The sequence below is a fragment of the Lampetra fluviatilis genome, chromosome 1 (assembly GCF_964198595.1).
Source record: "Lampetra fluviatilis chromosome 1, kcLamFluv1.1, whole genome shotgun sequence".
NCBI lineage: Eukaryota > Metazoa > Chordata > Hyperoartia > Petromyzontiformes > Petromyzontidae > Lampetra > Lampetra fluviatilis.
The window spans coordinates 6,329,193-6,354,396 of record NC_136275.1 but is presented as its reverse complement, the minus strand read 5'-3'; the positions used below and the strand labels follow the sequence as shown (position 1 = coordinate 6,354,396).

At 43.1% G+C, this 25,204-nt stretch overlaps 1 protein-coding gene across 2 annotated transcripts in view; it reads left to right on the top strand.

Annotated features, from left to right (window-relative positions):
• RBM33 (RNA binding motif protein 33) overlaps positions 1–24,993 on the top strand; it is a 50,782-nt gene extending 25,789 nt beyond the window's left edge. For both annotated transcript variants that reach the window (XM_078854959.1, XM_078854950.1), the window contains exons 9-19: positions 1,499–2,501; positions 3,749–3,813; positions 5,832–5,988; positions 6,664–7,220; positions 7,563–8,042; positions 8,513–8,890; positions 13,500–14,270; positions 16,649–16,792; positions 19,136–19,339; positions 20,247–20,335; positions 21,261–24,993. In XM_078854959.1, coding sequence (XP_078711085.1) covers positions 1,499–2,501; positions 3,749–3,813; positions 5,832–5,988; positions 6,664–7,220; positions 7,563–8,042; positions 8,513–8,890; positions 13,500–14,270; positions 16,649–16,792; positions 19,136–19,339; positions 20,247–20,335; positions 21,261–21,312 — 3,900 coding nt within the window. In that variant the 3' untranslated portion in view covers positions 21,313–24,993. The remainder of the gene's footprint in view (positions 1–1,498; positions 2,502–3,748; positions 3,814–5,831; positions 5,989–6,663; positions 7,221–7,562; positions 8,043–8,512; positions 8,891–13,499; positions 14,271–16,648; positions 16,793–19,135; positions 19,340–20,246; positions 20,336–21,260) is intronic.
• Positions 24,994–25,204: the final 211 nt, after the last annotated feature.

Genomic DNA, 25,204 nt, shown 5'->3' with positions numbered 1-25,204 from the left:
ATCCTGTAGTTCTTAACAATATGTCATGTTGCTATTACAAAGACTCATTGACGGAGAATCTGGACTTGACCTCGGCTCGCTACAATGTTGCAGCAATGTAATGAATTATTTTGCTTTCTAATTTGTATTAAAGTATGTCCAATTTATGCATTTAGGAATGAGTTTTGCAACAGAAATTTTTATACATAATTGTGCACATTGCACTGCAATACATTTTCCGTAGGTACATCACGGTCAATTTCCCACACTGATGCTGATTCCTCAACGTAGCCAATCTATATAAATAAAAACCTTAATCTGTATGTGGTACTTCCCACAAGGTAGAAAGCTGGCATTTGGTACATGGGTATCTTTTAGGACACAACTGGAAAATAAATAATATAAGAAAATCCAACGTGTAATTTTTAAACCCCACAAATCTCGATTTTAAGTGCCCCATTCAGATACTGTTCAAAATATAAGATTGCGGTATTTTCCTTTGATAGAGCAAAACAAATTTAATTTAAGTGAGAACCATTCTATCTTTCATTGTTTTTGACATATTTAGGATTAAAGTGGTTTTAAAATCTCAATAATTCGAAAATGGTAAAAGATAGGAGCTTCCCCTCAGAGTATTGAGTTCATAAATTTTTGTTCTTTCTAATAAAACATTTACAGAATCTTTAAATTGAGCGTTTTCCTGTGGGGGTACGTCTTCAAATATAAGAAGTTGAATCAAGTCATCAACAATTTAGGTTTTTTTTTCAGAAAAATACAAATGTTTGGAGTAGTTAATGTCTGATCATATATTTTTTTTTGTCAGAAATCATATCAGGTTAATTATATTTATTGAAAACTTTTGCCTGGTGAAAACAGGCTTTATGAACTGGCACATTATAATTCGGAAGAACACGGCTCATTTTTGAGCATTGCATGGTATTGATAGTTGCCCTATGTTTTGTGAAACTTCAAACTCTCTTCAATAATTTCAAGTGGACGACCTTTTCAAATTATTGGAAATCACAGGTAAAATTTTAGCTCCATTTGTGCGTTTGCAGCATCTATGCGGCCTTAAAAATCACTTTCAGTGGCATAGTGCAAATAATTATATGTTGTAGGCGTGGTATGTTGAAATTAACCATGTAATGAATCATTATATTTCACAATTGTCAAACATGTAAATGTGAAACATTTCATTCAATTTATATTAATATTTTTCACCTTGTGGGGCCTACAACACAATGTTGTAAATTATATGAACAACATGCACAATCTCGAACACATGCAAAATAGAGAAGTTTTGGTGGCTTCGTGTTGATATTGATTATTGACATGGCTACATTGATTGGACACAAATCAAGCAATATGCATCCATGCAGGTAGACAGATTACATCACTGCATAGTGATGTGTATGAGGATGTCCAGTATTGGTCATCACCAATGCACTTTGCTCCCAATGTTATTTGTATGCACTAAATGACCTTTCTGTGTGCTACGATATTCCCTCCTGCCCAATAGGGGGGTGGACTGATGGACCACCCAATGCCATTTTTCGGGAGAGGTGGTGGCATGGGATTCATGTTTGGAGGCGGCCGCGCAGACATGGGCATGGGCGGCCCTCACTTCCACCAGCAGCAACAGCAGGGCCTCCGCTCACCGGTCCCTCACTTTCATGAGCCCCGTGGAGGGGGCCCGATTCATCCTCGCCAAGAGGGGCCCCACCAGGGAGGCCCACATCACGAGGGTCCCCGTGCCGAACCCTATGGGCAAGCGCCTCCCCGGCAGGAGCCTCCACGTCAAGAGGCTCCACGTCAAGCAACCCACAGGCAGGAGCCGCCCAGGCAAGAAACCCCAAAGCAAGAGGCTCCCAGACAAGAAACCCCCAAACAAGGGACCCCCAAACAAGATTCTCCCCGGCAACCCATCCGTCCAGAGCTGCCCCGCATGGAGGCCCCACGCAAGGAGACCCCTCGGCCAGCGGCTCCCCAGCCAGCAGGTCCCCGGCCTGCGGGTCCACAGCCGGTAGGTCCCCGGCCGGCCGCTCCACAGCAGGCAGGTCCCCGGCCATCGACTCCACGGCACTCGGGTCCCTGGCCTGCCGCTCCACGTGCTGCGACTCCACAAGCTGTGGCGCCTCGCGCCGTGGTTCCTCGTCCGGTGCCTTCCCAGCAAGCCGCTCCATGCCAAACGGCTCCACGCCAAGCGCCGCCGCACCAGGAGGCTGCCTGTCAGATGGCTCCGCACTCGGTGGTCGCTTGCCAGGAATCCCCCTGCAAGGAACCACCCCGCAAGGAACCACCCCGCAACGAAGTGCCCCGTCCAGAGGTGCCCAGTGTGGTGGCGGTGCCCAGGCACGAGCCACCTAGGCACGAGCCGCCTCCTAGGCTGGAGGCTCCTCGGCTGGAGGTGCGTCAGCCTCACTCCCCAACACCCATCCAGCAACAGCAGCAGCAGCTCTCGAAGAAGATCCACATCAATCCACACTTCCGCGGCCCCACATCCACTGCGTCGCCTCCAATCGGTAACGCATCCAACCGGTGGCCTGGGCACCTCATCATTGGGCATGTAATGAGTCACCCGTTACCCTTTGATGCGATATATTGTCATGATCCTGGGTCATGGTTTGATTCAAGAAGTAATACTTTTGTGCTTTATTTGTACTGTGTTTTTGATGCTGGCTTGCGTGCCTGTGTCCTCTGTCTTGTGTAAGCGGTCTTGATGGTGCTCCTTATTTTTACCATCATGTCTCTCCTATCTTTCTCTTACGCTATCGTATTTGTACTTTCTCATGCATTTTATATAATTTGTAGTATCTCCTTTAAACTCTGTTGACTTTGCTGTCTTACTACTATTTTGTACAGATCATACAAACAGGGATTTCCAACTCGTTCCTGTCCATTTGCTAGTCACGTGCTCCATCCACTATGATACTTGAACAAACCTACCCAAATTGCATACGAGTAATTATCTCTTGCATGTGTATGAATATTTACATTTCTTATAAGTTCGTTTCTACGACTAAATCTTCGTGTTTTGTGAAGAGCAAAATATCTATTTTCACCAATCATTGACTGATCACCTTGTATAATAAATGTGACCAGTTTGTGAAATGCAGTTGGTTTAAATTTGTGACCTTTGTAAATTACATACGTTTATTGGAAATGTATGGCTTATCTCTGGACATTAAGACGTGAGTTACTTTATTGTGCTGCTTATTTGAAATCTAATTTTATACCTCTGAAGTAACCATTTAAAAACACAAATTACAAAGGAGAATGATGAGTGGAAGTGTTGGACGCAAAATTACCTTGTAAAGAACAAATGCATATTTGGTAATTGAATTCAAGTCTTGGGCAAATTAAATGTTCCCTATCCCATGAAGGTGAATCACCCATCTGTGAAGTGGGAGGTCTGGTATGCAGGGCGGCTGAGGCCCCATTCTACCGTTCATGATGGATAGGGGCACAGGGGACAGATGTTAGTGACCCAGGAAGGGGTCTGCCTTTGTGCCAGATAGTGAGAGCTGGCCCAATTGTGACCCATAAAATTTAGGACACTGTGTGAGGTCCTAAATTAAATTTTGAGGATGCATGTGAAAATAAATGCTGCAATGACTTGCTCATTCAGGGATGACAGCTAAATAGTGCCTGCTGTCCTGACGTTGGTTTCTAATCTTTGCATATAGCTGCTCTTGTGAATTGTGCATGAACAATTGAGGAACATGTATACCTGCATTGTTTTATATTTTGTCTTTATGTTTTACCGCAGTGCCATTGCCAGTGATGTCAACGCCAAACCAACCTGGAATTAGTCCGGCTCCTCAACACTTTCCAGTAAGATATCCAGTACAACACAAATTTACTACAGTCTCACTGGGTTTCCAATTAAGTGGGATAATTTTATACAATTATGGCAACACTAGACTTTTATCCTCTTTATATTATTCAATGCATCCTATATGCATTTATAAAAAATAAAATAAGTGTATGTGCTTATGTCCTGGTTGTGAGTGGGATGACGTTTCTAAATGTGTTGTATTTTTGCGAACTGTCAGCTCTTATTTGACCTGAAAAGCCCTTGATAAACCCATTTTTGAAACGGTTGTTTGTATACATTTTGTTGTTTAGTCTTATACAATACTTATAACGTTTTATATCATAGAAAAGTGTGTAATTTTTGTGCTGACGTATTTCAATTAACACACATAGTATGTGTGTATGTTGAACTTCTTTCGCACCGCATGTAGCCGACCGTGCTAATCATCTTAGTTGATGGTGTCAATGCCATATTGTTATGGTGGGAGCCAGTCTGTAGGACAGCCACTGTGGACATGCGTATATACTCGTACAACTTTTTTCGTTGTGCATTTGCAGTCATTTTTTAATGTTCTCCTGTGAAGCGCAGAAGCTAAATGATAAAAAAAAAAATCACCGGAAATCGACGTATGCTAAAGTGGAACGATGTACAGATTCAGCATTTGCTCAACTGTGGTTGTGGACATGATGGCTAATTTTAGCTCTGCCCCCAGCCTCATGTCACCTTTGCACAAAGGACACAACTCCGCGCTAATTAAAATTCATACGGCAAGGAGGACACAGGTTTATTTGCGTTCAGGTTAAGCTGGGATGAGCTAAAATGTAAGTTGACTGTAATGCCTCGAATATGGGGGGGTCATGGTTTTCCCTCAAAAGGTAGAGTAGGTATTCCCGTTCTTTTAGCCATTTTTAATGCATTGAAGAAAATGTATGTTCTGCTAAACCCGAACCATAAAACCCATTACACATGTCATGCTATACATCAGTTAAGATTGGCTGGCTTTGATTCACTTTTGCATAATGGTGTCCTTCGACAGCAGCGCTGAGCCTCACAATGTGGCGTGCGCAAGATGAATGGCTCTGGTGAGCGCTATCGGAGTGGTCATTATGAGCGCTCATTTGTCAGTGTCTGTGTGCGGAGGGCCCAGCTAGCGCTCGCAGCCCCACCAAGTGATTTGTGTCTGGTAGTTAGGCAAGTCGCCTCTACATTATGGCGTGTGCGGACGGGAGTGGGCCCACTTCATCAATCTGTATAATCAGGGCTCCATTACCCTGGCCCCACAAGCATGGAAGCGCATCGCCTAATCAGAATTGAGCGGCGTTATTATGAGCTTGTCTGGGCCGCTGTATGTGGATAAATTGTTTGATTAGGCTGATTTGTATGGGTAAATGAACAGTCATATCATAGCAAACCGCAATTACTTTCCCCTTTTTACTTTACCCGCAAGATGACGGCACGCTCGCCAGATCTGCCTGGGTTCGGCTATTTCTCCCTAGCTGCCCAGGATTTGCATTTTAATGGAGGTGTCGAAAAGCACTCGGCTGCAGCCCTCTCCGTCATTCCACCGTTCAAGCTGGATTAATAGCGATAACATCAAAACAATTAGCCTGGCTCAGTACGTTATGAGGCAATTTGTAGTATGGTGGGTCAGCTGAATGGCAGCTACGGCTCTGTAGCCAGTGGGCTAAGAGGATTAAGGGTAATGAGAAGGATAAGACTGGGATTTTGAAAGATGGGTCCACCATTGAGTTGAAGAGGTATTGGATTTGGATTTCTAAACACCTCATTCCTTGCTGGCAGTGCTGTGTTGAAAGAATTTATCTCTAGCTGCCTGAGATGTGCAAGACAATATCTTTCATCCTCACCATTTATGAGCTCAACCTTTTGACTGTTTCACTTTAAAACCCATCTTAAAACTAAGCTAGTTACAAATGAAGGACAGATAGCAGATAAAGAAGGGAGGAGGGGGTGGTGTTTGGGTGACTGGGGATTTTGGCCAACAGACTTCACCGGTTTCCGCTGTTTGTAATTTCAGCCTCCGCAGCAACCACCACCACCCCAAGGCCAGCAGCAGCAGCCTCCGCCACCCATGCCACAGAGACCCCCAGTATTTGATGGGAGGCCTGGACCCACTGGCCCTGAGCAGTGGGCCCCCCCCAGGACTGTGGGCCATGATGACTTCTTCAATAGAGGTACAATATGCTGCTGTCAGTGTGCACAACTTGTGTATTTTTTTTCTTTATAAAGTCTTAAGCGAATTGTCTCATGGTTCAAATAGGTATTTGAGGGTACTGTTCCCCATGGCGAAATAACCAGTGGTGGAAATTCTGCATTCTTAAGATGGGGACCAGTCTCAAGGATAACTACTGTTAACCTACCACAACATTGTTGACTGATGTCAAAGTTTACCATGTTCTTTTGAGCATTACTATTTAGTGTTCTTGACAATGGGTCATGGGTAAGCGATAGAAATTTGTCGTTCCTGGGAAGGGTGCTGCTGACTTCTCCCAAAGTGGTTATCACCAGGAGCTGTTCGTTTTACCCACTGGAGGCATTATGACATTTGAACTTAAGACCTGATCATGAGGAAATTGCTTTATGACTTGGCTATTTCAAGTATTTTAACAGTAAAATTATCAAGCGTGAAGTTTATTTGGCTTAATTTGCAAATTTAAAAAGTATTTCACCAATGTCCCTATTTGGCATTCAATAGCCTTTTGTAATTTTATTACTTGGGAAATGTATTTTATATTAACTCTATTATTTCTACATAAGAAGATGACAACTTAAGTGAGCATAATCATATTTCGCGAATTAAAATGTTGTCGTACACATCCCATGTCACTCCCTCCCCCACTCTCTCTCAGAGCACCATTTCCCAGGGGAAGGAGGGTTCGAGCACTATGACCGTGGTCATCATCAACAATTCCCCGGACAGCCGCCTGCTCCTCCAGCCCCAATGGGCTTCAACAACCCCAACCCACAGCAGCCATTGGGTTTTAGCAATAATGGCCCACGACCAGGCCTTTCTGCTCAGTCCATGTTCATGAGGGATGGGCCAAGTGGCCTGGGTGGGCCCAGTGCACCAAGTGGTCCAGGTGCAGGGTTGGCAGGGCCCATTGGAGGTCCTGTTGGTCTCAGTGGGGGACCGGGTGGGCCTGGTGGACCTAATGTTGGGCCCAGTCATCCCGGTATTGGACCAGGCGGTCCTGGTATTGGGCCTGGTATTGGGCCTGGCATTGGGCCTGGCATTGGGCATGGTGGGCCTGGTATTGGCCCTGGTGGGCCAGGAGGTGGGCCATGTGGACCAGGTGGTCCTGGGATGTATCAACAGCAGCAACCAGACATGCATGGGCCCCGTCACTTTCCAGGACAGCAAGCCCCGTTTAACCCGCTGTCAAATCAGCCGTTCATTCCCATGCAGGTGTGTTCACTGCACTAATGTCATTATTATAGCAATATTTTCCTTTGCCCGGGAAAGTCTTTCCAAATAACATTTTCAGGAGTTCACTGCCAATGCAGAGGATTACTAGCATGTACCACAACACCGAGATAGTGTGCTTTCACAAAGCATATTTTGTTTGGATAAATTTACATTTTTGGTCAAATGTATTCCTGTGAAAATTGTTACTCTTTCAGCTCAATTTGAATGTGAAGCCTGGTATGTTTGTAAATGCATGTATAGTTGTGATGATGGTAATGGTGGCTGGGTGTGTAGTGTATTCCACGTTTTTGAATGTGTAATACTTCACGTGCTTGTGTGCAGGCCAACCAGCAGCCAATGAGCTTGCGTTCCATGAATATCAATCTTCAAGGCTTTCAGATGCAGGTGCAGCAGCAGCTACAACAGCAACTTCAACTGCATCAGAATCAACATCAGCATCAGAACCAACATCAGCAGGCCCCGTTTCGGCCAATCATGCAGTCAAACATGGCACAGCAGCAGCAACAGCAGCAGCAGCCCCTTTTCCAGCCAAGGAACCAGCACCCACACTCAGTGAGAAATGAAGTCATTCCCCATCCTGGGCTGCAAGGCCAGCCAAGACCACAGGGCCAGTTTGGACAACAGGGCCAGTTTGGACAACACAGCCCACATCAACAGCACATGGACCAGAGGCCACCGGACCAGATTTCCATGCAGGGTTTGCACCCTTCTCAGGCAGGGGTGAGACAACAGCCATCTCCAACGCAGGCACCAAACAGGGCCCAAAGACTGCAAGCTCCTGGACAAGCTAAAGTCAGAGCAGTAAGATATATTCTCGTCTTTTTTGTCGCAAATAACAAAAACATATGCTTTCAGTATTTGGTAATTTCATAAACGTGGAAACACATTGAGTGTACATATTTAGTTTATTTCGATAAACTTAGTGAAATGTATACTTCATGTTTACATGTTTTTTAAATGGTTCACTTAAAACCTGCTTGTATTATATTGTGTAAACACTCTTGAGAAAGTGTTTGCTCGCTTCACAGGCATTTTCTTTCATAGCCAAATTGGATCACTTGTAATACAACCTACTGATACATTGCATATTTGTCCTGTCTTTGAACGGAATCGCACACCTACTCGGACAAGTGCATTTTCCAGAGTGTGCCTTCACTAAAAACAATACTGGTAAAAACATTACTTCAAAAGAAACCCCCTTGGTAGACATAATATATTATTTCACATTACCCGTTTATTTAAATTAACCTCTGTTGTTGACCCTTGCACAGAACCTGCCGAATCAGCAGCAACTGACCAAGCCACCCCCACCAGCTCCCCGAAACCTGCGTGAGCTACCCAAGGTCGAGCTGCCCCCAACCCCTGCTGCTACCGCCAACACCACCCCCGCCGCCGCTGCCGCCGCCGCTGCTGCTGCAAACGCCGCCAACAGGCAGCAGAGGCTGCTGGGGGCAAGCGGTGTTCGGCCCGCAAACCAGCCCACACCAACACAGGGCTTGACTGGACGTCTGAAACCTGCTCCAGCCTCCATGCAGCGGGGGCCACAGATGGGCAGGGCGGTCGTAGGTGGAACAGCGCACGCTAAAGTACAGGCGAGCGGGGCACCGAGAAACCCTGAACCAGTGACAGAGAAGGGTCAAGGGGCACAGGTGAGCGTCTTTACTGGAGCAGTCCAAAGAGAAAGTGTCTACCCATGCAGATGAGCAGTGGGGGGGGGGGGGGGTGCTCTTGTCTCCTGTGGCGAACCAGAGCTAGTGGTGGAAATTTAACATTTCTGTGGCAGCGGGGTAAGCCTCTTAATAGGATAGCAACTGTTGACTTAACGCAAATTTGGTAGTAATTTTCTCTGCCTTGGAAGGACGATGGGCTGTATTGACCACAAATATTTGGACTTGCGACCTGATAATTGCGGGTTAAGTGCTCTGACCACAGTGCCACATCTATAGATATGTTCTAATCTTATAAATATGAAAACTCTCAAGATATGTGTCATTGGATGTGATGTTAAGTCATCTTTAATGAGCACTGTCTAATTTGGCATGAATGGTAATCCGATAATTGAATTTGTTTTAACTACGTTTTTTTGTTCTTTTAATTTGCTTCGCTCCGAGCATCATTTGAAAAATATGTTTGCTTTTGTTACGTAATGTAACTGATTTCGAAAGTAGCTTATGCAAGCACACAACCACACAAACATACACATTTAGTGTGCAAACATACGCATTTGTACTCATGTTCTAACAAGGCGCTCATCACCGTGCTACAGAGCATACATAGCATATCATTGATGTAATTAAACCCCTTGAGGTATTTTGTAAACAATTTTCCCCAAAACTACACAGATGTGGCCATTGGCATTCATTATGTGTGGTAAGTTTTGTAGTGATTAATTTAGGGATTTTATAGTTTTACTGGAAACATGTTCCCTCCGATGGATGGACAGTCATAATATTTCCCAAGCATAGCAGTAAGTATCCTATCGGCTTCCTTAAAACGTCAAGCCACATGTCGTCATGCAGCTTGATGTTTCCGGTATTTATGAGGAAATCATTATACTTTGATGGACATTTTATCATGTCAGGAATTGCCAAGATATAGGAAATTATTGTCGAAATTCCATGGGCAGCGACCATGGTTGACTGAGAGGGGAGCATATTTTGTCTCACTTAGACAAATCTCGTGTAGTAGATTGCCCTTCTGTAAATGGACACTCATTTAGACACGGTCAGTTGTTGCACACAGGTTTCACTGTTTATAGATTATGCATTTTGATGTCACACATTTGTGTTCCTGATAAACTCAAGCACGGCAAATATCGGTGACGGACCCTGATTTTGCACACACTGACACTCTCCTTTTAAGCTGGTTTAATTACAGATCAAAGGTGACTAATGAAATTTGATTACAAACTATTGGTTTATTCCTTACACTGGCAAAAAAGCAATAATGGGGAGCTAATGTTCCTGTAGGCTGCCCAGGGCACCGGGCTCATGGAGGACAAATGTAAACCTTAGGAGTCCCTGGGGAAAGAGCTCAGTCTATCCTCCTCCCACTGCTCACAGAACCTGTTTGTGATGGCCGATCGATCCTTTCGTCCGACGCTAATTGAATTCACAGTTGGTTGGCTCGGTTATAGATTTCTCGATGTTGCCACGTGTTAAGAATGAAGAACGGTGCAAGGCAGCGACATAGTTATTAATCCTGCGTGTATGTGGTGAGAGTATGCTAGAGAGAGTGCGAGAGGTTTTGTTTGCTGATCTAAGTACATTTGAGTGGAGGCCACTACACAAAATATCTAATTCAGCATTGCCGCACATAGCCATTGAGCCCCAGCATGTATGCTTGCTCGCTCGCATGGGTGTTTAAGTGCAATTTGTGTTCCCGGACATGTGCACCGTGATGCCTTGTGTGCTGGCGGCCAGTGAGTGGGAAGCGGTAGTGACAGCCCTAATGGATATTTATGGTCCTGCACTAACACACAGTGACCCCCTTGGGGGCACCTCCGCGTGCATTCTCACTGTCCATTGGTCATCGTGGACCAAAGTCCCTGAGCCACTGAGCATATTTGTGGGGGAAGAGGAAGGATTGATATGAAGACGGATGATCCCTCTGATATGATATTCTGTTTAACAAGGAGGTGGCAGTGCGCCTGCCAGCTGATTAAAGGCCATTATTAAATGACTAATGGCTTTGGTCTGCATGGGAGGTCCTTGTGAAGAGAAAATCGATTGCCTCCCCTCTGGGCCTGTCTAAGGCTTTACACTGCAGTTCTAATGCACTTCAGGGGCAGAGCAGTACGTATTATGCAGTGCAAACTGCTGTTCAAACAACAAAACTCTACTTATGTACTGTAGTGTGCGTTTAATTGGCCAATAATTGATTCATGAGAAGATAAATATCATTACTTGGAGCAGGTGGTCTTTTAAATAGCTGACTTTAACACTGGTTCATTTGATACATTAAAAAAAATGTATTGCATGGGTTTATAGTGGTAGGAAAATATACGGGGATGCAACAATGTTATTTAGCATCACCATATATTTGGCTGGTGCTCTGGTCAGGGAGGTCTGCTTGTAATTAGAAGCCCACACGTAAAAAAATTTTTGTCGGGGTTTTACATGGCCCATCAAGCTTCTGGGGTCGATTTTCACGCACGGAGTGGTTGTCCTATGGAGAAACTATCCCTGCCATAGAAATCTCCGTAATTTGCGGTGATGGGCACACCACGCCATGCTTATTTGAGCAGTGAGTCGCTGATTTTTGTTGGTGATTGTAAAATAATGGTACATTTTAACGCCCTTTATTCAGGCTTCAACAAGTCGTTTAGGGGTGTCATAAATTGGGATTTATTTTCTATTTGAGGGGGAATCTTGAGTTGCCAGAGAAGTCGCATCCAAGGGTCAGCTGTCAGCCTTTCCTACAAAGAGTTGGTTTACATGTGTGCAACACCACACCCAGCAATTAAGTGATTTCTAGTTTTATGCACATTTTATAACTCTATTCAATATAGGTGGAGAGTGGGTGGCTCAAAAGTTAGTGCATAGCTGGGTAAGGTGTTGTCTCAGCCAGGCCATGATTCACTGCACGCAAAAAAGAATCACATTTAATTGTAATTTGTGTGCTAAATTCCAGCTCTGAGAATAAAAACATTGCTTTGACCATTGTGCGACAATCTTATTGTAGAACCTGTGTGAAAGTGCACTCGTTACGGTAGGGTCCTGTAAGAAAATGCTTGTGGGTTATTCTCTAATGTGTTGGGCTGCTCTGCTCTTGAGATTTCCGAATGGATTTTTCATCCCATGAAATGACACTGACAGCACAATTGGAATGAATTGTGGGGGGGGGGGGGAGACCAAAATGCAATATAATTTAATATCCAGTGAGATAGAATGGAACTAATTGATAAGTTTGCCATCAATGTATTGGATTGTCCTAAGTGCTCCCTGCTGCCTGTGTTTCCAAGTGCCGTAATTATGTGCTCCCTGGGGCTGTATTTTAAGTTAGCAAGTTGGCCATCCATTCCATTAAGTGAGCATGTTGTATGCCACCAGAACACATTGCACTGCATGATGTGGTGACAGCCACCTGTAATTCCTCACTTTAGAGGTGGTATTGGTGGTTCATGCAGATTTGCCTACACGTGTGCATTACAGAACCTGAAGGGCTACAAATTGGCCAGAATATCAGTTCATTAGGTAGGTTGCTGGTTTCACTGAGAATTGTTTGTGTGTTATTTCCTTACAGATTTGTGTTTTACTATGTATTATTCATTACAAATATGGAATCGGTAGGCTAATTCATTGTCTCTACACTTTTCTCCCTTGGCTGCCCTCATCCAGTATTGTAAATGTCATGTTTTCATGGCAGGGATCAGTCCTCCAATAGGATGAAAACTGATGACTGACCACAAGTGTCAGTCATGTTATCAATCCTGGAAGGATGATAGGCCAATATATTTCTTAACTGGGATTTGAACACCAAATTCTAAACCTTCTGATCATGAGATGGATGCTTTTCCGTAGCACCGCCTAGTCGAATTTCCACAGAAAATACTCGCAAAAATGCTTTTGACAAGTCATTGATACAGATCAATGAAGGCTAACCCAGCTAACTATTTGATGTTAACACTTGTGAGGAATGCAGTTATGCACATATCAAAATATTATCTATTGGTGTGTTCCTGCTTTCATATGGGGGACTGTTGCCTTAAAATTATGAACACGTGCACTTTAATTCTAATTAACATAGGTTTAATACCTGGCCATGCACATGGTCAATGGCATTGGCTAATTATGTGGTCCACCCCTAGGTTAACCCAGCCTGAAATTAGTACCTGCTGTGATATGTTTATGTTAACATCAGCACTGGGGAGACATAGTTCCGAATGTGGTGCTGGCCTTACTTGCCCCCTCGTGTAATGTCTTAGGTGGTGCTCACTAACAACACCGCATTTAACAATGTATCATTTCGTCAATTAAAATATATTTTTATGCCGACTGTACTTGTTTCGAATCGGGCATGTGACCATTGATTATATTCTCATGTTTTATGTTATTGGTTCACGTGACCCCCCCCCCCGTCAGCCACTGGAGGCATTACATTTACATTGTTTTAAAAAAGAATGCACTCTAATCAAATCGTGACCCAACATTACAACAATCCGTCAATTTGTGACGGCGGTAAATTGTTACATGTCAACTAACAGTACGTGCGATTTGCTGTTTGTAAGACTAAATGAGGTTATTTTTCTATGCCCAGGATGAGGATGAGGAGATGCGATTGTACCACCTCAAGCTGGAGCAGCAGAAGCGTCTCCGTGAGGAGTTGATGCGTCGCAAGGAGGCTCGGCGCCACCAGCAGGCGGGCCAGCGCAAGAAAGAGCTCTTGCAGCGCATCAACCAGCAAACTCCCGCACAGCAGTTTCAGCAGCCACCGCATAACCAACAACAGCCACCAAATCAACAACTACAGCAGCAGAACCAGCCACTAAATCAACAAATGCAACAGCAGCAACACCAACCGCCAAATCAACAACTGCAGCAGCAGCACCAGCAGAACCATCCATCAAACCAACAACTGCAGCAGCAGCAGCAGCTGAACAATCAGCTTCGCACACAGCCTGCAGTCGTGCAGCAGAGAGACTCGCAGCCGTTCGCACAGCAGGGGACAGCATCCACTGCCTCGGCCCATCCACAGCAGATGAGCATCAAAAGCCGCCTCAACACAGTCAAGCCTAAAGTCCCCGCGGTGGGACAGCTAGGTTACAATCAGGCGGCGGCCGCCGCCACCGCCGAGGCCACCCGCAGGAACGTGTCCATCATGCAGCAGCGTAGTCAGGCGGTTGGTGAGGTGGTGCAGCAGTTGCCACCGGGGGGCAGCCCCGTGCCAGGAGGTGGCCTGAGCCACACTGTTCCGGTGCTGGAGAGGGTCGGAATGAAGCGCACTGTGGTGCAACGACAGGACAGCGAGGCTGAGAGGCAGCACATGGGAATGGCCAAGGTGCGCGTGGTGACAGAGGACCCTACTATGGTAAGGATACCTTGAGATTTGGCAATTGTAAGTCAGTCCTTTTATGGCACGTGTTCAAAATACTCGTGTTTGAATGTGCACGGAGCTAAATGACCTCAACCATATCATTGGCATATCCTTCCAATATGTTTGTGGGTTATATGGAGGTGTGACAAGTCTCCATAAAATATTACTGCCATCTTCCCACATGGTGATACTCGTGTTATACATGCTGGATATATGGGTGAGCTGACCCACAACTTATATTTTAACTCTCAGTGTTCCAGTTGTAACAGACAGAATAAATGGAAGCCAGACTAGATTCACTGGCCTGTAATAGTGTTAAAAAAGTCATAAAATACGGTTTCTTACAAACACTGAGAAATGTTTAGATATTTGACGTAGAACATTACCGTTAGAAGATATTGCGGAGTAAATAACCCTTCGAAGAAGAGCCATTATCCATAGTGTTACTTCATGTTTTTTGTTGGAAAGCAGTGTTGGTGACAACGATGGTGATATATTGAATTTTATCAGACACTTGCATTTGTAAATTTAACACCCGTTCTCATTCTAATCCATTGCTATCACTCCACATTATTCTCCCTTTTCGCCATCCATCTTGAATCTCATTGTTTATCCACTGTAATATATTTTACACTGCAGTAGATATCATTACTCACATCCTTACACTCAGGCCTTCATCTCGATGGGGTTTCCCTTCCCACACTCATTGCCCTTATATTATTGCTGTGGTTCAAAAGATACTGTGTTTGCACCTTATTTTCTCCCCATCTGTGTAATTTTTATCCTATATTTCATACGCTCGGTAGCTGTTTGCTATCAAACGTGTTCTTTCATTCAACCAGGTGAGGCCCTGCTGACAAAGTTTGCCTTTTGCAAGGGTAATCTGGTAGGCCTGATCAGAAATGGATGTTTACATTCAGTAATTCACTTGTGGCTATAATTTTTTTGTCATAAAGTACTTACTAGGCCATCACAATTGTCACTGATTTTTCAATTGAGAAAATAACTGTCCTTACTGTGCCTGTAGCAGATCATTCTTAATAATATATTAAATATGCTTGGGTGTAATTTGATTACTGTACTTGCATGTGTGAGTTTTTCTTCTTCCCCCTGTTTGGAAATTTACGTTCATGACATTGGCTTTATATCCGAAGCAGAACATGATTGAAAACCAAAATTATACTTCGTGTTGCTTTTATGGATAAAGGTGTCTTAATATTTTTTCCCCATTGCTTATTTAAACTGAACCAGGCAATGTCCTTAACATATCGGCATTCATATCCCTTTATTGTCCCGAGTCATTTGTGGAAATTCCACTATTTGGGTAGAAATCAAATCATTACATAGGCTAGCTGCTGTTGGTGCCCTTCAAAGTCAAATTAAGGTGAACTTATTTTTCCAACCCCAGGGAGAATGACGGAGTTGACCACCTGGAGATTTGAACTTACGCCTTTCAATTGGAAGTTGAGCGCTATAACCAATGTGCCACCTGCAGTTACCCTCCTCTTACACCCCTATTATTGATCATGCTACATATTACACCCTCCCCCCACCAAATCGATTAGTAGATGTTCCTGTTATCCACACTTAACCATGGATAAGAGGAGTAACCCAGACATGGTGGGACGTTCATTTGAAATTCCACATTTTGAAAGCGCTGAGCATGTGCACATGCACAACTTCCTGATCCCAATGATTTTCCCAGTGGGGCCCAATCGTCGCTCATGGTGGTTCTGTGGTGTTCTGGTCATCTCTGCAGTTTTGGTGGTCCTGGTGTTCCCCCTCATTTTCCCATTACTATTTGTGGTCCTTTTAATCCCAGTGAAGGCCCCATTGGTCCTCATGGTGTCTCCATGGTCGTCCCCATTGTCCCGGTTTTCTAAGTGATAGTCTTGGTTGTTCTATTGCATCTGGTGGGCCCAGTAGTGGCCTCAGTATTGGTCCAGGCGATGGTCCTATGAGTGGTCCTAGGAGTTCAGATTCTAGTCTCCGATGGTCTCATTGGTGGTCCAGGTAGTTGCATTCTAGGTCCCGGTAGTCCCGACCAGCCAACGGCGGCAACAACGATGACACTCTTTCTGCGGTGACATCTCCACCCAGAAGTAGGTGCTATGCAATTTGATTTTACCTTCAAATGAATCATCTTATCCAAGCTCACGTGCTTAATTACACTCAGAAAAGGGAAATGCGCTATTCAGTGTGGACAATAGGATTGTATCAGCACAGGCATGAGCAGCTTCACTCACTTGCCTATAACATTTAATTAAGTTAATCTTCGTTGTATTCAGTACAGAGATTGCGTCACTGGTTTTAGAAATGAGCCCTACATTCCTAATGTTACGTTTAAATGTTTTTCTCTTCATGTGTGGCAGCTTATGGAAAACATTTTGTCGGCTGGGTTGCAGCCCACAGCGCAACATCAATACAAGCAGGCACGGGGAATGGCACACGGGACACCCATGCAGCAACGACGGAACCTCCCGGGCATTGGGCCCATGGGACAGCCCGGCAACAGGGTCAGTTTATAGTTTCCACTGTGTCATTGAACATCCAATGACCAACATTGCGCTCGGGAGCGTTTGTGTACAAATCTTAGTGGTGATGTCAAAAGTACACTCATGGCTGTCAGTTGTTGCACAAGAAGACTACCTTTTTCTTGTTTAGCAACATAGTCTATTGATACATGACTATGTGTGCAACAGAGAAAACAAGTAGGAGGCCTGATTCACATCATGATTTAGCATTTTGAAAGGTGCCCTTGGTTTCTGGCTCTCCCGGTAGAAGTCATAAAGATTGAATGATCCATATTCGTGGTTCTTTCGGTAAAGTCACATAGAAGGGAAACAATAAAATAATACAAATATAAAACGATAAGAAAATTTGAAAAAAGTGTTTTTTTTGCTGTGGTTTTTCACACCTGATGGTGATTGCTTGTGTTGCAGTCGAAACGTCGTGAGAATTTTATCGTTTTATATTTTTCTTATTTTATTGTTTCCCTTCTACGTGACTTTACCGAAAGAACCAAGAAATGAAACCCTGCAGTCACGAAAGCTTTAAATAAAAATTGAATGATCCCTTAATCTAATAACATACAATGACTCAAAAAATGTTCACTTTCTTATTAACACTATTTAAGCAAATCAGCAAATTGTAGTTGGTATTTAAAAAAAAATCCTATTTCATAAAGTTGTGTTTGTTTAACCAAGGCAAATCCTGGACTGTTTTGTAGGTGAATTTTCAGATGTCTATTCTCCAGTTCATCATGCAATTATTTTCATGCTGATGCATATTGTTACCAAATCCTACATTGTCTAATTGTAATCTATACCCCAAAGACTTAGTGATTGATATACACCAAAGGCATTTTGCACATTTAGTGTTATTTTGCACAAATAGCAATCTGGTTGTGGTATTGCACCTCTGATTACACGGTTGGCTACTTATGGTGTGAAATCAGGCTGGGAAGCAGTGTGTTTAGATCACTCAACTCAAAATCTAATTGATATTCCGGTTGTGGGTCTAATCAGCCAATAATTTCTCTGGTATTTGTGGTGATTGCCACTTTGTGTGAAGTTGTCAGTGGTTGTAATTAAGTTACACAGACCTCTGCCATGGATGGGATTGTTGAATTTTACCTCTGGACTGAAGTGGCCAAATGAGATGAGCACCGCCCCATACTCATTTGATCGGTGTGAGACTGATTATTTAGATCCCATCCTGTTAGATGCTGCTGCCTCACTGCCATACAGTGCTCCTGCCTAAATTCCGCAGTTGATTGATGGTCCATCCCACCCTGCAGGGTGTTCTGTCACGGACAGGGTGCTTAATGTGAGAACATGACTCTTCACGGTCTACAGCGTTTTGCATTTCTCAGTGTAATCTTGAAGAGCTGATGCTGATTGTGGTACCAGATACCAACAAGGTTGCTTTGTTGTCATGCCTGCTATCATGGCAAGCTTTGTGGCATTTTATCTCCGAATTATTTCACAATTTATTTCCAAATCATTTTAAATTTGATGCTCTTTTGTGCCCCTTATGGCGTTGCAGATGACATTTGTGATTTTATCTGCAACGAGTGCTGCTTCGATATGAGGATATATTTCGTTATTTGTAGCGCTACCTTACACTGCAGTGCTCTTAGTGGTCTTGAGTTAATGGTAGACAGCACAAATTGGAACTTGTTTTACTGACCCAAGGTGGATGATGGGTTGATTCAATTACCAATCGGGATTTGATGGCTCTGCCACAGGGCCACCAATTCAGATTGTAATTTTGCAAGTAGCATGAATGAAACTGTCTGGGTTCTTAAGTGTAGAGTTTGTGGTCTTAGCCTGATTTAAAATGATTGCATTAGAAAACCATCATGTATTAATTCACATTTAATTCAGAAATATTCGAGGTTTGAGGACTAAAAGAATGCTTCTTGCACTGCATATAGAGGGCATGCTACTTAACGTAGATAAGATGCGTATTCAATCGACTAGAAAAGTTGTGACATGTCATGGGGTTACTGACACGACGTGGTACCCTGCTTACTGTGAGTTCTGAATGGACATTTCATCACCTTGTGACATGATGCCGATGGCACACTTGGATATAGGATTTATCATTTTATTATTAAATTAAGTAATAAAAGTGGCATAAAAACGTCAAGCAATCATATGCTGCTATATCAAACAAGTAATTTGGCACTCTACCTCTGGCTTCTGATTTGAAAACGGTCCATTGTCCGAAATGTCACCTGTTGTATATTTTTTGCTTTTTATGGAAATATTTTTGACTAATGTATTGAGTTTTTTTAAATGTTATTTGCGTGCTTGGCTTTGTTTAAGAGTATCTGGTGTGTCTCATCTTCTCAGATGCCCATGGCGATGCGAGGCAAGGGGGGATTTCCCCCTCACATGGCTGGAGGCAGGGGGCAGGCACGAGGAGTCCCGCACCCCCAGAACTTGCGTGTTGTGGAGTGCAGGCCACAGCCCAGCCGCGTTGCTATCGATGGCCTCTCCATCAACACCTCTGAGGGCCAGCTGAGGGCCATCTTAGGCTCGGTGGGACCCATAGAGGTACGTAGAAGTCCAAGGGTAATGATGACGACACTGGTGAGGATGGAGTGCATCATTAATTTCAATGGGTGATAAGGGTGGTACTTGAAATTCATGTATTTTTTTTATTAAATTATACTTTTGATACTCACTGGTATTACCATGCTGTATTGTGACGTAGTAAGGATGACCTTTATTGCCCATTACTAGATTTCATCTCAGTTTTTGAGTGCTGTGATGAAAATGTTTTTTCAGTGCCTAACCAGAAGGTGGTGCCCCACTACTACCATGGAGCCTCTTAAACTTGTAACCATGCAAACTATTGGGTGCTATCTTATTCCAGTATTGATGCATAGCAATGCAACAGTTGAAATCGTTTTTTGTGAATTCAAACTTGCCGATTCCCCTGGTTTTCAGATTTTCCCCTCTTGTGTGCATTGTGGTAGCACTCATGTTTGTGTCCCTATGTTTTGGAAATTCCATATTTTCTGGGAAGCAACATATGAATAACACTACCCTAAATGGAAAATATATATAAATAGGTGATGGATTGGGCAATGCCCCTTCATAGCACATAGTTGACCTGAAATGACATAAATTTGACATGTTTTCCAGGGCAATGTTATTGACAAATGTGTTGAGTTTTGTGTGCTTATGCACCACTGCCAACGCAGTATCACAAGAAAATGCATGAATATTTTCAAGAGATTTTCAGTATATCTCAATAGGATGAAAAATGTTGAATTCTCACAAGTCGAACTCATGTTTCATGACCCTCTGGGACGATGGTCCGAGTTTACTCATAACCAGTATGTGAACTCTCAACTTTGTGATTGTGAGTCCAGCGCGTACCACCTAATCGAAAAGCAGAGTTCTATATATGATGGAAGATGCAATTATGATGCTGATTTTTTCTCTTTTGTCCTAGACTTTGGAGATGATGCCACATCACCGACGAGCTGTCGCCACCTTTATTGATCCAGCCCATGCTGTCGACTTCCAGCAGCAATACCACAGGTAAACTATGTGACAAGGATACAATATTGTATGGATGTATGTGGAACTTAATTTGCACCATATGTATCAAACCGTGGCTAATCGGAGGTGTGGAGGAAGGACAACAAACTTAACACGTAAAATAAACAAATATTATATTAGTGAGCCCCTCATCTCACTTAAATATCTCTATACATTTTCATCCACTGCATATTTTAACTTGTGCAGCACTAGATTGTTGTATGTTGAGCTCTACTCAAAATTAATGGCGCATAGTGCGGTTGCCTACTTTAAAAGTAAGAGGTGAGTGACTTTAAAGAGCTGGTGATGCTCCTGGCAGTTGGACTAATCCTGAACTTCTAAGATTCTGGTTTTGATTCCAGGATGTCACTTGTGATAAAAACCAGTTTCTCAAGTGTAATGAGTTTATGGTCTCAGCCTTGTCACCAATGATTACAGAAACAACTACACATTATATATTTACGTAATTTATCCTGACCCAACTATGGCAGATAACAGTAATAAGAAATACTGTGGAGGGGAAATAATAAAATAATACACCATTATTATTTTATTATTTCCCTTCTACGTGACTTTACCGAAAGAACCAAGAATATGAATCCCTGCAGTCACGAAAGCTTTAAATCGAAAAATACTGTGGAGTTAACACGAGATTAACTTTACAGAGAAAAAAGGAGTACCATATATTCTTGGGTAACAGAGGCTGATCAAAATTTCTCATTTTTATGTAGTTATGGTATTATTTTCCAAAATATCCCTTGCCTGCTGGTGTTGAGAAATCCTGAAAGGATGTGTTACTGTTTCATAACATCACTATGTTATCACAATTATGATATTCCACCAAAATAGTGAACAAAATGGTTCGTGAAATGTGAGCTGAAGTCTAAATTATTAACACATTGCTCCATTCCTTGTGGATTCACAGGCACATGGTAGACCTCTCGCACATTAATGTCACGGTGCTGATGGAAGGGTGAACTTTGCCCGCGTCGGCGACTCTTCGCCTCCCTCCAGCGCTCCCGTTGCCCCAGCGCAGCACTCGTTGGACCGAGACAGAGAACGCCTCCCTCCTCAAGAGAGCCTCCTCCATTCTCCTCCCCGTGTGCACAGCAAAGTACGCTACTCGATGGTAACATGTGTAAAGCCATGTCGGCCACAGCGTTCAGATGAACTGACAGCAATGGAGCATGGGCTGTGATTTGTAACGGACTCTGGATGAGTGACAATTCTCCGTGGCGCGACAGATGAGAAGAACGGACAATGTGCCGCCACTGCAGTTACGTCAACTGCATATGTTGTAATTATTTTTGTTGCAGAAGTTATACATTTTATTGCCTTGTGTCGTAAATAAAATCGGGCAACGATTTAGCTTACAGAGTTGTTATTAGTAGGTTTGTGTTCACGCCTCTGTGCTTATCTTTACGTTGTCATTTATTGTAAAATATAGTAGGAAGCAGGTTAGTGGTCTCTTGAGTAATCGTAGAATAATAGGGAGGAACCCAGTGAGATTTTTTTTTACAGAGAAAACAAGTATACTCCTTTCATAGAATTTCAGATCAATCACCAATATATAGACAATGGGCATCATAGTTTTTAAAGTGAGATGATCACTTAATTCTAAAATAAGACTTTCATTGCAATCCCAGGGCTAACGTTTTGTTTGAATTACCAGGTAGCCTAGATCAGGCAGTTCTTACGATGTTGACCAAAACACATTTTTGTTCATGTAACATAGCTATTGATTTTCTTGGCCCAGAGAGTAAAACCTTGCTTTTAATTCCTCAAAGCCTGCATTTTGCAGCATACAACGAGTTGAAAGCTGTAGTGCAACAAATGGCACAGAACCATGTGAAATGCACGTGTATCAGCCTGATGCATTTGTGTGGCAAAACCTCTCAGCAGGATTTTGTTTAATCAACTGCAGCTTTATGCCTTGTTAAACAATTACTTAATACTAATTTGCAGTATTTGTAATTAGTTAATGTAACTATACAATTCAGAGTTCTGCTTTGCGAAATCTTCATGCCATTAGGGAAGCGATTCTTGGCCTACCTTGAGAAGTCCAGTTGTTGCACTCTGACAATAGCTTGACTGCCACGGACTAAGTCTGCAATTGAAAATTCACGACTAGTTAGTGAGTGGCCAGACAGATCCTTATAATTCTTGTTGTGTTGGTTCTGCTGGTGGCACCTGGGCTGTAATGTCGACAGGTTCATTCTCACAGGCAGGTGCGTTGGCATTGCCTTTGCAATAAGGTAAGGCTGATGCGTTGTGTAAAATTGAGCAGCAATGTTAGGTTGTCTACATCAGTTGCAGTTTTGTCTGGATGTATCGTTATTAATTATTGTTTGCTATTGAGCTGGTCCTGAATGTTTAGTTGAATGGGCACTTTTTTAAGCTGAGGCAATTTTAGTGATTGCGGCTTGAATTATTCGATTTTTTATCGCAAGGTGCACATGACAGGGCGCAAACTTTTTGTCATGAAGGAACTATTTCCCTTTGGACAAGAATGCAGCTCATTCACCGAGGGTTCAGTTATTTCCCCCAGCAAAACACTGTCTGCATTGTTAGTGGCTTGAGACTGACATGGAAGTGTTTCCACTGCGTAGAGGTGCAAGAGCACGTGGAGTGTCTCCCTGTCCAAATGAGCAATGGCACGGTGCTCAGTCCTACTGTGGTGGCCCATAGCCAGTGGTGGAAATTCCACATTCCCATAGTGGAAGCCAAGTCTCCATAAGATGATTGTGAGTTTTGCACTCGAGTCATAGCACCACCTGGCCTGGTAAGGGAGTACCTTTAGCCTGGAAAGAAAACAAGTTTACCCAGAGGAGCCGAAGGTGGTGGTCAAAGTAATTCCTACCTCTGTATACATTTTACCCTCTTCACAGGTGGATTATATGAAGGAGCACATTGGGAAAAATCACAGTTGTGTCAAATGTATACATTTGTGGTAGCTGGGCCTCATTGCACAGGCCAGAGGGTCAGAGTTTTGGTAAATTTTAACACAAGACGACATAACATCAAGTTCACATGATTATCAAGGAAGAGGTGGTTCAAGAGGAGACTGCGAAATGGCCTCAGCATTGTTAGAATCTTCCCTTTAAGTGCTTTTGAAGTATTAAATCACATCATTAATACGGCCAATGAAAAACACGGTGGCAGGAAATTCCAGTTAAAATAACTTCTGTAGATACACTTATATGACGTCTGAATGTGTCCTGATTAGTTCCTGTTCCTAAAAATAGATATCAATTAATCACTACTTTAATTCCAGCCTTTGTCATAATTGTAAAAAATTGCCTATGCAACACAGTCAACATAGATTCGGAGCCTGTTGTATGAAAGGGATATGTATTTAGAATCCAGATGGACGCAGTCTCATGTATGCATTAGTTATTCATGGGAATGATTCAAAAGTATCTGTTTCAGGCTCTCCTCTGCATTTTGCCCAGGAGGAAATGATTACCTATGCCTGCCTGGCTCGGGTACCGGAGTGCATCTGATGCTTCTTTGCTACAGCTGATCCACAGGACTTCGTAGACCCATAGTGTTGTGACTCGGGCGTATCTTACAGAAGGCAGCTGAAATACCATGTCCATGCGGATGCTGGAAAGACTAAAGTATAATTATGGCTTAAAGATATTTCATCTGTTGCGTTACTTCACTGGAAGATAATGTTTATTCACAAACTGCCAACACCACCCAAGGCTTGACTTAAGTTCACATGAGACCAGTGTCCCCTTGTTAGGTCGATATATCTTTAGTAGAGATATTTATGCAGTGGCACTTGCCTTATCCATGAAAAGGATATCTACATTGCAGAACACGTACCTAGATAGAGACGTTAACTTTGGCTTTTTTCTGTTTGTCCTCTGTATAATCTTGTTCTTTTCAATAGGTGTGCATAGCTGTCCGAGTTGCGTGCGTATGAGTTAGTGTTTATAAAAAAGATTGTGACCATGTTGGATTCCTTTAAGTTGTTAATCATAGGATTTTAAAGACTACTTCGATGTTAAGTACTGTTTTCATTAGGATAACTATTTGAGACCTAATGATTTATATGGGAATCATCTTGGTATCGCAGCCTGCTCAAGAGGCTCCTAAAGCTCGAAAGTGGGTAGTGACACTTTGCTCCATTAAGTTTTGACTTCAGGAAACCTTTTTGCGTGCAACGGGGACAGCTGAGTGTGACAATGGTTTTGATTTAACTTTTGGATTGGCACATTGTGTCAGCGTATCTTTACACAAAGAGGCTAATCGTGAACGTTGTCACAGAAAGAGCAGAAGTATGACAGAGTAACTGTGGATGCGAGTAGCAGCTTAGGTAGGGGCAGGAGCTTGTTTTATTGTTGTCACCTGGGTTCAGTGTGCTCCTTACAGCAGTACACTGGAGAGCCATGGACAGCACGTTAACTTGCTAATACAAAATGCTCCCAGGAGCCATCGGTACAGGTACTTTTGATTTATTTTGGGACCTTTTCATAGCATGCTCAAGAGGCCACTAGTCTGCTTTCCTTGTAGATGCAGGTCGTTCATAGTTTGTCATTCCCCGAATCACATTTTTGTCACAAACCAAGGCTTGGGAGAGAATTTTTTTTACGTGTACTTGCTGTGGAAAACATTAAAACATTAAACGCTGTCATGAGTGACACAGTTAAGGGTGATTTTACGTGTATGTTTTATTTATATGTGATGCTGCACATAGATATATCTTTTTGAATACTTGGAGTGCATTATACAGTATAAGATGACAACATACCTTGGCATTTACTGCAGATAATGCCTGATTCGTAAACATGATTTAAAATGACAGTAAGTATACATGGGACAGTCTGAATATCAAACAGCACGAGTGCTCCTTAAAAAAGA